At 29.5% G+C, this 14219-nt stretch overlaps 2 protein-coding genes across 4 annotated transcripts; both read right to left on the bottom strand.

Moving 5' to 3' along the window:
- Positions 1-161: 161 nt before the first annotated feature.
- Positions 162-2332, bottom strand: LOC132939735 (N-acylneuraminate cytidylyltransferase-like). Its single transcript, XM_061007067.1, has 5 exons — positions 2041-2332; positions 1832-1956; positions 832-1134; positions 608-746; positions 162-541 (listed from the first exon to the last, which is right to left on the bottom strand). Exons 1-5 carry the CDS (start codon positions 2178-2180, stop codon positions 397-399), a joined length of 852 nt encoding a protein of 283 aa, XP_060863050.1. The 5' UTR covers positions 2181-2332; the 3' UTR covers positions 162-396.
- Positions 2333-3416: 1084 nt separating this feature from the next.
- LOC132939731 (lethal(2) giant larvae protein-like) lies at positions 3417-11874 on the bottom strand. 3 transcript variants are annotated; one of them, XM_061007062.1, is made up of 22 exons: positions 11480-11874; positions 11234-11405; positions 11014-11128; positions 10593-10690; positions 10268-10352; positions 10099-10196; positions 9885-10028; positions 9682-9820; positions 9264-9469; positions 9044-9201; positions 8765-8976; positions 8247-8633; positions 7892-8189; positions 7638-7794; positions 7426-7550; positions 7048-7328; positions 6763-6980; positions 6484-6698; positions 6311-6422; positions 6019-6179; positions 5789-5844; positions 3417-3969 (listed from the first exon to the last, which is right to left on the bottom strand). In XM_061007062.1, exons 3-22 carry the CDS (start codon positions 11095-11097, stop codon positions 3913-3915), a joined length of 3291 nt encoding a protein of 1096 aa, XP_060863045.1. In that variant the 5' UTR covers positions 11098-11128; positions 11234-11405; positions 11480-11874; the 3' UTR covers positions 3417-3912. The 3 variants fall into 3 exon arrangements, with proteins under 3 accessions (XP_060863045.1, XP_060863046.1, XP_060863047.1); XM_061007063.1 differs by having other exon boundaries at positions 11578-11874; XM_061007064.1 differs by lacking the exon at positions 5789-5844 and having other exon boundaries at positions 3419-3969; positions 11480-11873.
- Positions 11875-14219: the final 2345 nt, after the last annotated feature.

The raw sequence follows: 14219 nt of genomic DNA, 5'->3' as shown, positions 1-14219 counted from the left end.
ACTCGCTGGGCCAATCCGGCCCTCTATGCTACTGGATAAACATTGAAGGGCTAAACTCTAATACTTGGTAAAATTATAATGATTTTTTTTCAATCTACTGATTTTCCTATTCATCCCGTTTTACAAAACTGGTATTTTTAACAGTTCTTTTAAAACTCAAGTATAATGAAAAGTATATTTAAAATTAAAATTGTGTTTGATATAAACTCTATAATTTATCTAACAATAATATTCACAAATTAATGAATACCTATTACCTGTGTATTACACGAATACTCAGGTTAGGTATACGTATATTAATCTTATTTATACAGACAGAAATATTATTAGTTTTTAATAATATTAACTAAAACTTATAATAAGTAATTACATAACTATAATTTTATAGTTATGTAATTATGACTTTTTGATCATTTCATTAGTTCTATTGGTTAAATTTTTAGGCTTATCTAGTAATGGAGCTAAAAGTCGAGCAGCTTGCAAATCAAATTGTGTGTCAATTTCTAAACTTCTATTTATTGGTATCACAACTACTCCCAACCTAAAATTAATTTATCAAAAATAAATAAGTTATTTCAAAGTAAAATTCCAAATCTAAAATACTTACTTTCCTCCTTGGAGCTTATTATTTACAATAAGGTTCTTGTATGTAAAATAAAACATGCCATTTTCCACATATTCTCCATCCCAGTCTTGTCTTCTTGGTCTTTTGGTAACATCAAAATTTGATGGTTGCAGTTGACCATCTAATATAATGATTATAACCAATTTTTTAACTTTAATTAAATTAACAATAAAATTATTTATGACAAATCAACAACAATACTATACCAGAATTCAGTTTCCAACGCAGTTTATGGGTTCGCGTTACAGAAAACACAGATTCAAATTTTTGATTAACTGCCATTTTATATGCTCTAGTCAGATACTCAGCAGTCATAAAAGGTGAGGTACACTGAATGATAGCAAAAATATCCACTTTTTGATGGTACATGCTAAACTCTTTAACAGCACTAAGTGATGTTGCCTCATCCGAAGCAGTTTCTGCACTACGGTGAAAAACTTTAGCACCTGCCAATTCAGCTTCAGCAGCAATTTCTTTATCATCTGTTGAGACCCATACATCGTGAAACACTAAATAAAACAACAAATTTATGATACATAAGTTAGCTTTTAGGAGTAAAACTAAGGTGGGATGTTTTTAAATTTTAAATCTAGTTGCATTAAAAAAACCATTCTAATCAAAATTCGAAGGTAAATTTACTCTAAAGTGGATACTGGTAGGCAATACATTTGTTAAAAATAGGTATTACTACAGGGGATACCACCTTTCCGGATCTTACCTGGATACTCGGGTTTTACATATTATAAAACTATGGACTACGGGTCTAGTGAATTACTCTCTGGGTCGTTGTAAGATTAGTACTGTATCTAATAAACCATTTCTTGAATTTCATTACCAGGCCTTTTCACCTCATATTATCTCTTAAGTATAAGGTATATTAGCGTATAGATGTAGTCTAGTCTATGGCCTACAGTGATGATTTTTTTTTTCATATTGGTCCTGCCATCTTTCAAAGGTGGCAAACCTAATTACTATCATACATAACAACACAATTATTAATCTTCACAGTTGGTCTAGAAGAGTATTATGAAATTCAAAAATATTATTTTGACTGTACAGTTTATGCATAATTTCCAATCAATAAAATTAATTTAAAGTATTTTTATTTTCTTCATATTTTCTGGAAAAATAAACTATACAATGGTAACAAATAAAATAACTTTTAGTTCCCCTTAACAAAAAAATTAATAATCATATTTATCATACATCCACAATCATTAATAGTGTCTAAAGATCTTCTGAGGAGTGTAGTGTTTTGTATTACAGCTAAATTTTTTCTCGGTATTCCTTTACTACCACCTCGAGCTAATATTAAAGCTACCACGTGAGGCCTGCAATATAAAACGTGTAAAAAAATTGGTTAATAATTTAAACCACTGTCATTACAACATATTTTCTTATACAACAGTACTTACTTATAATTAGATAAATGATTTTGTTCATAAGTTATGTGACTCCAGAGTAGATAAATTGGAATCATAAACAAAACCACACTTGCAGATAAAACGAATAATTGAGAAAAAAGTGCAACCCAGTGGCTGTTTCTAACAGTCATGGTTCCCAAAAAAATTATAATTTTTATGTCCTATTAATAAAATAAACAATTTATGAAATTAATGTTTCATATAATTTTTTATTTCATAATATGCAATCTACCAAACTGCTAGAGTGCACTGTGCATCTATGCTAGTATGCTAAACCGTGCAGTAGTCTTTTTATCATCTCCCCAATGCAGCAAGTAGCTGGTATTGACCCAGAACAGGGGGCTTCAGGGTTGCTATGGAAATAACAGGGTGAGCAATATAGCAGAAAAAAAATCGATTTTTTTTTTTTTATTTTTTTTAAAAAAGGTTACAAATTGTATTACAATAAAATTGGTGTTTACAAAGTATATGGGTTATATAAAATTTGTTTTTAAATACAAAACATATTATGTTTTAAAAACTATAAATATTAAACCTATAGTACGAACCATCACCTTTAACATTTCTAACAAAAATGTTTAATTAATAAGTTATATTTATTTTATTAAGGGCCGGAAAGGATTACCAAACATATACAACAATTAAGTGGATGTTCCAAACAATTACAAAGTAATCGATACATATATAAATTAACAAATAAAAGGCAATTTAAACATTATAAAAATAAATATAATTATTATATTATTATGTATATATAAAAGATAATAAGAACTGGTATTTTAACCAAAATTGGCATGTGGAATCTATTATATAAAAAATTAAATACACATACAAGCTGATCTATGACGTAAAATACAATTTTGTTTAAAATATTAGTTTAGTAAGTAAGTATAAAAATTATAATAAATAATTGACTAAAATATATACAAACAAAATTTGTCATTAAAAAAAAAAATAGAAACAGAAAACTCCACAACTGTAAGAGATCTTATCTTTATATAACATTTTTTTACAACATATAATAAAGAAAAAAAATTCACAATCAAATTAAATTAGAAACACTGCACATTGATGGACCAAAAATATAAATCTAATATTGGATAATTTAAACAATAATTCATATTTTTAAACTTTTATATATAAAAGGAATGTTTTTGAAGTAAATTTATATTTTACATGACACAATTGTTAAATATGAATAAAATATAAAATTTGTATTTCATTAGTTTATAAAAATATTAAATTAACAATACATAAAAAATAAAGAAATTTAATTTGAAAATAGTTGTACATTTTTAGTATGAATTTAATAAGTATAATATTACTTTACCAAATATGATTTTATGTACAACCATTTTCAATAATAATAAACACATAAATGTACTTCAGTTTAATGGAGTTAAAAAATATATTGAATTTAGTGCATATTATGACGAAATAGATTTAAATTTAAATATACAACAAATAGATAGTATTTTTTATCAAAATTAAAAACTTAAAAAAAGTTTGTCACAAAATAGTATTATTATTATTTATTAAATAGCGCTTAGTTTACTATGCTTATTGCTTAACTAAGGCACCATTAATAAATTTGTGTTAGGAATAGATGGTAAAGTGCCATTTATATATTATAAATTAGTAAGTGTAAAAAAATATAAAATATGTGATAGCCATGTCAGAATACTACCTGAAGACAGGTACAACATTAATTTTGAGTCATATTAATCAATTTTTTTTTGTTAGTAGTAAATAACTATAATAAATATTAAGACTTCAATTTTAACCTTATTGAAATATATGTCGTGAATTACATCAACATTTGAGTTAATGTTGTGTCAATTACACACATCATTAGTTATCACATTATGCAGCTGTCTCTACTTCTAGGTCTTCCATAAGAGCTAAAGGAGCTCTATGTATCTAAAAAAAAAAATATATATACATAAAAAAATAATAGTAATTTAAATATTATTATGTAAGCAAAAATAAGAAAAGAGAAGCCTCTACTAGGTTGAAATAACAGGAAATTACATTGATGAATTGTATGAATAAAAAATAACTGTATTAGTTGTTCAGCATATTTGCATGACAGAATTGTAAATTTATATGAAATTTATAAATAAATATTAATACATCAATATTTTATTTTACAATGTTCAAGGTATCCCAAGGTATTAATTAATTTAATATGGTAATACAAGAGAATCTTAAATGCTCTGATTTAAATTAGTAAAACCTTATGGAACAGTGGAACACTATGAATTTAGTAATAAAATATTGAACCGTAATAATATAATTTCACAAACACTTTACAATTTGCCCATTGCAATAAGTATGATTTATTAATAAATTATATACATAAATATTATTATTATATTAAAATATATTTTATATTTTAATATTATATCATATAACTTTTGTTTGTACATTTTTAGTCTCCCTCGCACCAATTATAATTAAAGAAATAATGAAATATCTGTAAATATAATTATATTATTTTATGTTTAGTAATAATATGAATTATAATTAACTTTCAAATTATGTTAACAAATTAATGAGATTTTTAATACATTTATCAACATTAAAATATATACATTTTAAATAACAAATAACAACCGTAATCCTTATTTTTTGTCAAATAAAATTAATGAACTGTTAAATGATCACCCACACCAATTATCCACATTTTTTCATTTAAGAAATATATATATATATATTAGAGGTACCGAACTCCAAACTATGGTTTCAAACCTAACTACCTAATGTCAAACTGAACAATTCAGAGTGATGTAACCTAACCAAACTGATGTAGAGCTGGAACCAAACTTTTAAATTGTACTTGAACCAAACATTTCGTTCAACACTAAATATTATTAAGGATAAATATCAGAAACTCAACATAAACGGACAAAATGAGACTAATTGTAAAAATCTAACTATAACAGCTAAACCCGTTTATTGTAGGGGCCTTAACGTTAGTGTTGATCTTTTACATTAATTCACTTTCGAAACTTATAAAAATAGAAAATATGAATTTCAAATTGCAACAAATTGATATCAATATCAAAATACTTTCGATAGTTTATTCTTATTGTTGTGCATCACTAATAAATAATAGATTTCTTCGACAGTATCATGTGTATAAATTTACTTTTGTAATATTAAAATTAAAAATAACAATAATGCAATTAAAAGGTACATTGAACTCTCCACATTAAAAATAAATAAAAATAAACTAGTATAGTATATACTATATAGACAATAAACAAAATAAAAATTAACTATTTAATATTTAACAATAAACACCGGAATTGTTTTGGTTTGAAACGTTTGACATGTTAGAATGCGTACATTTCTTTAGAGTTTAAACTATTCTGAAGTTCGAATTAATTATAGAATTTCAAACTTTTTGTTCTAGTTTGGTTTAGTTATTTTTATTTAAAGCTTGGTATGACTTTCAAACTTGAACCAAATATCTATAGTTTGGTTTGATTTTTTGAACTTCAAACAGTTCGACTCACCTCTAATATATATATATTAAGTTGATAACAGTTAACAGTATTTTGATACTACTTGTAAGCGGGACTAAGTATGTAGCAGAAATTAGCAAAGAGCAATTTGGATGTGCGCATAAATGCACAGACAATTTAAGTAAAAGTTTGTCTAATCTGCTTATCACATAGAATAGTGAAAATTAGAAGTGTAAATATTAGCCATACAACTTTTAGGACTGGCTAACCTCAAATTTGGACTGTGTTGATGGATCATCTTCTACAACTAAACTTGTGGATATATCTGACAAATGAAAAAAACTATTTAGGTGCGAATACTAAACTACATAACGATTTAAATAAAAAATACACAACAAAAACTAAAAGCTATATCAAAATATAAGTTATATTTTAATTTAACGGTTATCGATACTAGATAATTTAAACATACAATATACAATTACAGAAATGTACTTACTGTCAACCGTGATAGTTTCATTAGTAATCACTGTAGTAGAATTTGATGTTTTCACAGTGGTTGTAGTGGTGGATGACAATTCATGTTTGGTGACTGTTTTCTGATGATTATTAACATCAACATTATTTGATGTTGATGTTACATTTAGATTGGTATTTGAACTATAAAGACAAAGAAATCATAAATAATTAATACATTTCTACTCTAAGGACAAACAAATCATAAATAATTGATACATTTCAACTAATATACATGTTAAGATTTTATAATATATTATATTCTGTTTTCTTACCTTCCCAAATGGTCTTTAATGGAGTCTATGGTAATATCACCGACTGAGAGATCATTACTATTGTTTAGTTGTGAATTACTATCACCATTTTCTTGAGTACCATTTGTTAATCCTGAAATATAAAAATAATTTTATATATTTATAACTAATGTATTTATTTTTTTAATACATACCATTTACTTTTGGAAAATCATCTTGTTCGTCATCTGTGTAACCATTAATAGGGGTAATAGATCGACTATTTGATGGTCGATCTCTAGTAGGTAAATTCAAAGAACAATCAACTTGTGTGACACTGGTTGCAGATACAGAAATTCTCTGCAGTTCACTACTTGAATGTAAATATAAAGCTTCCCCATAACGCGTAAATGCCAAACTTGAAATACCACTATAAATCAAATATGTAAATAACTTGAATACACACATTTCAATATAATTAATGAATAATATACTTGATATCTTCTCGACGAATAACTGCAGCATGTATTTGCCTTCGAAGGTCTGGTACACTAAGTACTATTACTTCACCTAAATTAGTTAGACAAAGAAGACAGCTTTCTGCATAATCACTAGTCTTAAAAAATGCCATTGACATTCGGCGAACTCGAGCACCTTCAGCTGCAGTTAATTTAAGTTTGCATACAGGCTTTAAATTAGGCAAGGAAAATATCTAAAACAATAGATCAAACAAATTAAACAATATTTTATTTTATTTGTTTGAAAAATATAAAAATTACCTTAAATTGTTCTTCCGATGCAATAATGACCTTGTGAGGACCACATATATCTAAAGGTTTACCCGGAGTGCTATTTTCTTGAACTTCAGTGACTGAGCGATTTTCTGCATCAATCACAGTAATTCCAATAACAGGTGCACGATGTTTTAACTGAACCTCTTTTCCTAGTTGTGCAGTGACTCTTCTTTCTTTTCGTTTATCGTTTGGTGGTATACTTATCGTAAAAATGTAAACAGAACCATTGTTTGTACCAGCCCACATTGTAGGAGTAATATGTGAAGCTATTTTATTAAATTATATTATATATGTTTATCATGTTTGTCCATTAAAAATTCAAAAAATAAAATAAAAATTGGATTTATTATTTATATAAATTACCTGTGACAATAAATGTCTTTGTAAAACTTAAACAACGAACCATACTTCCCAATGCATCATCAACTGGCCTGGCTTCAATTGCCCGTTCAACAGGTCGTGCTTCCATTGGAGATATTGGTCCAGTACTAAATTAAAAATTGTTTAATCATAAAATAAAACAGTAATGGTTATAATAAATACGCAGCACATAACAAAATATTAAAAATACGGACTTTTCTCGTTTTTTGTCAGGTGTAATACTAGCTCCTTTTTTATCATTTGCTATTCTAGTAGAATTTCTTCCTTTTCTAAGTCTTCTAAATGACTCCCTTAATGACTTCTTAAATGATTTTCTCCTAGAAATAGGAGTATCTCCAGCAGTGGACAAATCTAAATACATTAAAAAAAATTATAATATATTACAACACTTATAAAATAAATATGTACTTGGAAAGTTAGAACTGATACAACACATAATAATTATTACCATTGGGATTCAAAGTGCATTTTGTCAAAACAGGAGCTTGTCGATAATAATCATACAGTACTAAGCCATGAGCAGTACCAGCAGCTACCAAAGACCAATTTGAATGTAAGGCTACAGCTGTAATTGATGCAGGAGGATATACTTGTAAGACAGATGAAGGTTGGAATCCAGCTTTAAAAGTAAGACAAGTCATATTTTTTCCATTATTATTATTAGCTTCATCTCCAGTCTGTTTTAAACTTAAACGTTCATGACCTTTCCATACAAAACTTTCTCCAACAACATTCATTTGTACAGCCTGAATAACAAACAACAAAATTAGTTATTAATTTTATTAAAATATTATAATATTTACCTTTATTTCATTAGAAGATGACTGATCATTAAATTTGGAAATTATAACATGACCAGCTGTACCAGCAACAATCATTGTACCAGTTCGAGGACAAAGGATAACTTTTTTAATCGCTAATCGAGGATCATCAGAATAAGGATCAAAATTTCCAACTTTCCTAAATGGTGGCCACTCTTCCTCATCTTCTTCTGGAGCTACACTATTACTGGAATGGTTATCAGCATCATCACCAACTAATACCCATGATGATTTAAATACATGTATTGGAAGTAATGGAGTTGCATTTGCAACCCACAATTTGACAGAACCATCCTCATGGCCAGTTATTAAAAGATCTCTACTTTGCTCTTCTTCAATGTTTGCTTCACCACCATCAACTGGCCATTCCTAACAATATTAATTTTAAATGTTATTTAAAAATTATTATAAAATACAAACTATAAAAACTATTTATTATAAAATAGTAAATTTAATTTAAATTATTGACTAAAACTGTTTAAAAATTAATTTAGACTTACATTTGAAGAAAAGTTATTCTCATTTTGTAAGTTTCCAATAGCAATTATATTATTCCAAAGATCTTCGTTTAAATCAGAAACAAAAGTCGTAAATGTTATAGCGCTTGCATGAATGGATACAAGATAAGGTAATTGAACCAATGGCCAATCTTCTGTAGATAAATCGATACAGACTAATTCTTCTTCTGCCAAAATTATAAGGAAGCTACAGCCTAGAATAAATTCAAATATTAAATAATTAAAAATAAATAAATTTGTTTTATAACATACTCATAATACCTTTTTCATCAACTGAAGCAGTTGTTGTGAAAAAATCAATAACTTTTGAAGTAAGCTCAAAAGCTACATGTTTAGTAGTTCCCAATCGAACCGTAACTGCATGGCGATCACCATAGCATGCCCGTGGCATACCACCAGAAAAAATTAGTAATTGTTCACTTATAAAAAATAAATCATTAATATGTATTAAACTAAAATATTTTTTAAATAATTTATATACTTGAGGTCTTGAGAAGATTGTTCGCAAACTATTTTAGAGATTGGTTTGCACGGAAATGGGCCATAAATTGTTTTAGTGTTTTCATTTTCGTCAGATGTTTCATTTATTTTCCAATGTGTTACAGATCCATCATTATGAGAAGAATAAAAGCTTTCCCCGTTTTCTTCCCAGCATACACTTTCTACTTGTTGACTACTTACAAATGTCTAAAAAAAAGTAGAAAAGAAACAAAAATTTAAGAAAAATATAATATATATTGTATTATGTTAGAACAAAAAATATAAATATCATAATTTAGTATTTTGTGATACACATACATATTGATTTAATATAGAAATAATGCAATTAAATAGCAATGGCCATAGTTGCCAATGCTTAAGATCAATAAAAAAAAATTAGATTAAGTTTATTCTCTTACTTTTACAGCAACTGCGTTTAAGCGATCCCATAAAACTATTAGTCCTCGACTATAGGCAATTAAAATATTATTTTTATTTCCTGGTTGTTCTGCTATAACTTCAACTGCACCAGGGTTCTTTTTATACTCATCTGAAACCCTAAACACAATTTAAAATTAAGTTAAATGATATTTTAAATATACTAATAGTACTTTATACATACTTTTGCATCACAACATCTTGATAAATAATGTTATCTGACAATTCAAATGTTGACAAATCAATAAAAAATATATTTCCTCCTTCAGTTCCAAGTAATAAGTTCTCACAACTAGATTCCAAGCACATAGACGATATTTGTTTAAGCCTACAAATCAGTTAATATTTAAATTATCAATTGACTCAATTTACAAATTAAAAACAATCTTAACACCCACTTTCCCTCTAATAAGTATGATTGAACTTCATCAATGGCCATGTCGTTTATTTCCCAGTAATGAAGACTATTGTCATCAGACAATGACACCAAACGACCCTAAATAAATTGTTTTTATCATATTCATTAGCATAAGATGTATTTTTGTTTTATAATCTAAATATAATTACTTGATTTGGTACAAATATTAATTTTGTAATTGCATGATCGGAGCATGGTAAATGACCATAGAATTCAACACCAGTCTTACCCAACCTATGAACATTTTGTTAAGAAAAATATTTTTGAAAGGATTTGTTTTTAATATGATGTATAAAGGTATGATACCGGCTTTTAATAAAAATGTAAATTATAATAGAAAAAGTAAAATGTATTCATTGATTATATAATATACATAACATGCATGGCAAAAATTGTGTATGTAATTTAGTGCTTTAAGATATAACTGAATGACAAGGTCTCAGAATCAATTAAGACATTTAAGTAAAAGGATACACTTTAATTGATCCAGTTGAAGTTCCAATTGCCATAATACGTAATAATGGGTCCCATGAAAGCGATGTTGGTTTATTTGGAAACCCATACTGTAGAGTCTGAAATATCAATTATTATTGGTTAATGTCAATTTAAAACAACATACCTAGTTTAATAATGGCTAGATGCAAATTATTTTATGTCTCGTCACAAAATGTACATAATTTGTTTAAAATAATTTTAACATTTTAGAATATTTAATAGGTAATAAAACAATATTTAAAGGAATGTTGTGTTCAACATCTGCCATAATAAATTATCAGTAGAAATTAGGCATTGAAAGTAGATAAAAACCAGTTAACACAAGCCACATTGCTTATTGTTAAGCAGTAAACGGACTATGAAACATAAAATAGCACATAGTACAAGGAGCCATAGTTACCCTTCTGAAAGCGAACAAGTCTTTTTGGATCTTCTGCCGCTCAACTGAGGGCTGTTGGCCTTTACCGCGGATGAACTTGAGCATGTTGGTAACGGACAGTCGTACTTTCCCGTTCCTAAGCAAAATAATATACGTCAAAAACCCTGTTGTCCGAACAATAACCGACGGTGAAGTCGTCCGGCGGGTAAATGAATAAATATCAGGCGTTCGGTGTACATACCCTCGTATTCCGCGTCGGGGTCCTCGGGCCTGATGTCGATGAGCTTAGAACTGATGTGTCGGCATCTTCGGGAAACTAATAGTTTAAGAATAGTGTACGCGACCGTCAACAAATCGCACAGCTACAACTACGGTGAACGGACTTCTGCCACTGCTGTCGGTACTCCGTAGGCCTGTTCAAACACGATTACAAAACATTGACAAGACTGAGACGATAACAGAATATCGTGCGGCGCGCGCCACTTACACGTCGACTGTAGTCGTAGTTCAGCGTCGAATACCAGGTAACCTGGTACCAATGTTACCGATGTACGCGCGCCGGTCTGCAGCAGCTGACGGTTTTACCTGTGACTGGACGTCCGTTGCTGTCGTTTCCCGTCCGGACATAATATCAAAAGCCGCAAGTCACAACACGACTTGCTGCCGACGGCGACCGTGACAACTGACAACCGTAAGCTGGGCGCGGCGGGTGCGCGCGAATCTCGAAGCCGTTCGGTTCTCTCTGACGACCAGAACCGGGACTCGGGAGCCAACGAAACGAAAACACAAAATCGGCCGCTATCAGCTCCCCACCGCGGCACGCCAGACGTACGCGCAATAATTATTATTGTGTATTTGTGACTTGTGTGTAGTAGTAGTTGTTGTGTGCCGTTTTTGTCCATATATATCTCTCTCTCTCTCTTCGTTTTCTTTCTATAGTTCAACAACCTCCCCACCGCGCGTTTCAAGGAGGTTGAAGACCTCAGGGCCTGCGCGAGGCGCAACGTTGATTTCTCGACGACGGCCGCCTCCACCTATATAATGATGATATTATTATGTGCGGTTATAATATTGTTTGTTATTATAGGTGTACCGTATACGCTAATAATATTTTAGAGAATTGCACACGCCCACACCCGCGCTTATAATAATATACACAATAATAATAAATTATTTAGGTTCGTCGTATTGCAAGGTAATTCCTTATGCAGACCGATGGTGACCGAACTTTTTCCCGGTAAATTGCGTTTTTGAAATTTTTTTACACGATTTGAAATCATTACAACAGGTACACTCGTTTAAAAAAAAAAAAAAAAATAGTACATTGTTTACAATCGTAAAAAATGTGTACAATGTGTCGTTGAAATCGTTTTACTTGTATGCTTCACACAAAACGTGAATTTTTTTCTGTTTCGTGTCCTGAAGCAGAAAATAATAATATCTGGTGCCGAAGATTTCGACGAAGGCGCATATGAATCGTGTTGATGTATTGTTATACGGATGCTATTTTTTAGCATTCGGGGCCGCACACGCTCTTACCGAGAAAACTACTGTATCGCAAAAGAATCGCTCTGTATACGATGCTATTATGTATATTGTCCCGTGTCCGTTCCGCCATAGTAACTACTACCCGTACCGCAGCCCGGGTCTTGACGAAACTATATATATATAGGTATATAATATGTATACAATTTATTTGTATTATATATGAATTATAAATATATAATAATATGTGTAACCACGTGGCTACGTGTGTAACCTGTGTACATATAATATTATATATAGTGTGATGTCTGTGTCAGGGGCGTAATTAAGGGAGGGGATGAGGGGGATAAATCCCCCCCCCCCAGAGCCTTCGTAATATTATATACGCACCAATGTACTTGAAAATGTAATATTTTGTGTGTAAAAAAATGTATATCCCCCCCCCCCCCCGGACAAATTCCGAATTACGCCACTGGTCTGTGTGTATTATGCGTTGTATAAAATATATAATAATAACGTGACGAGTACGCGCGTATTGTGTTTATAGGACCTCGGACAGGTCCTGCGTGTACAAGACGTGTTGTCATTGTGTGTAGGCACGATTTTACTGTACATAATAATATTGTGTTATGTATATATATTATATATATGGCCGCATAGAATATAAATTGTTACATATATATATATATATATAGGCATGCACACAGCCGGAATATATATTCTTAAAGAATTATTAGACGAGACCCACGATCACTGGTAAAATATAATAATACTATAATATGTAACAGTAACATTCACCGTATATTATATTATTTACCCGTCCACCTATATAGTCTCCAACATAATATCTATGAATAACCCCATGTCTCCCCCTACAATCGTCATAATAATATGAACATCATCATTATTGTCGTTATTTTTATTTTCATTATTGTTATGCGCTCTTTTATATATATTGTATATATAATGATATATATCTATATAGCCATCTGGGTAATAATAATATACACATATCGGCAGACGATAGGTGTAGGGACGATTGTACAAAATAATAACACTTCGTCGAAATTCGAACAAACGATATGGGTACTCTTCATGAGAAACCTACTATTTCTATAACGAACTCCACTATAATAATGCATCTACTGTGGTACGCTATAGTGAATGATGAAAATGGTCTGTAGTTATAAACCTACGATTCGACGAGGGTTATACATTTATACCTACCTGGAGGCAAATGTGTACCGTGACTAGTTTTATTATTTTAATATTTAGTATACATGACTAATGACTATAAATAGCCAAAGGTAACCCACAATCCATATAGGCATATAGGTTATTTGAAATCTATTTTACCTACTTGACGCTTATTATGTCTTAACTGTATTATGATTCTACATTTCAAAATACAAGTATTATAAGTAATATAATAGTATATTTTCATTATATTGTATTAATTTATAGTTTTGAAAACACCATAGGAATTACTTAACTAGTACTTCCTAGTTCCTGTAAATCTCAAATAAAATTGCTGCGAGTAGATTTATTTTCATTTTTTTGCGAGTATATTATTATATTATATTGTTGTAAATAATAGGTACCCTATTTTCTATTGCAATTCACGCATATTCCCATCATATTGATTATTGAATCAAGGCCAAATATAGCCTATAGATGATATTGAAACTAAATATTTTACAGATTTAGTTACAACTTTGAGTTTAAATTTATATATAAGTATA

Source organism: Metopolophium dirhodum, chromosome 2, assembly GCF_019925205.1.
Source record: "Metopolophium dirhodum isolate CAU chromosome 2, ASM1992520v1, whole genome shotgun sequence".
Taxonomy (NCBI): Eukaryota; Metazoa; Arthropoda; class Insecta; order Hemiptera; family Aphididae; genus Metopolophium; species Metopolophium dirhodum.
The sequence above is the reverse complement of the archived record's forward strand: the minus strand, read 5'-3'. Positions and strand labels throughout refer to the sequence as shown.

Excerpts from the sequence above, each read along its gene's own strand:
- LOC132939731 (XM_061007062.1), bottom strand. The coding sequence starts at position 11,097 with ATGCTCAAGTTCATCCGCGGTAAAGGCCAACAGCCCTCAGTTGAGCGG. Across the intron at positions 8,634-8,764 it reads AGAATAACTTTTCTTCAAAT|GAATGGCCAGTTGATGGTGG; the intron begins GTAAGTCTAAAT and ends TAATATTGTTAG. Across the intron at positions 6,423-6,483 it reads TGATTTTCCAAAAGTAAATG|GATTAACAAATGGTACTCAA; the intron begins GTATGTATTAAA and ends TTTATATTTCAG.
- LOC132939735 (XM_061007067.1), bottom strand. The coding sequence starts at position 2,180 with ATGACTGTTAGAAACAGCCACTGGGTTGCACTTTTTTCTCAATTATTC. Across the intron at positions 1,135-1,831 it reads CACTATTAATGATTGTGGAT|TGTTTCACGATGTATGGGTC; the intron begins GTATGATAAATA and ends TGTTTTATTTAG. Across the intron at positions 747-831 it reads GCGTTGGAAACTGAATTCTG|ATGGTCAACTGCAACCATCA; the intron begins GTATAGTATTGT and ends TCATTATATTAG.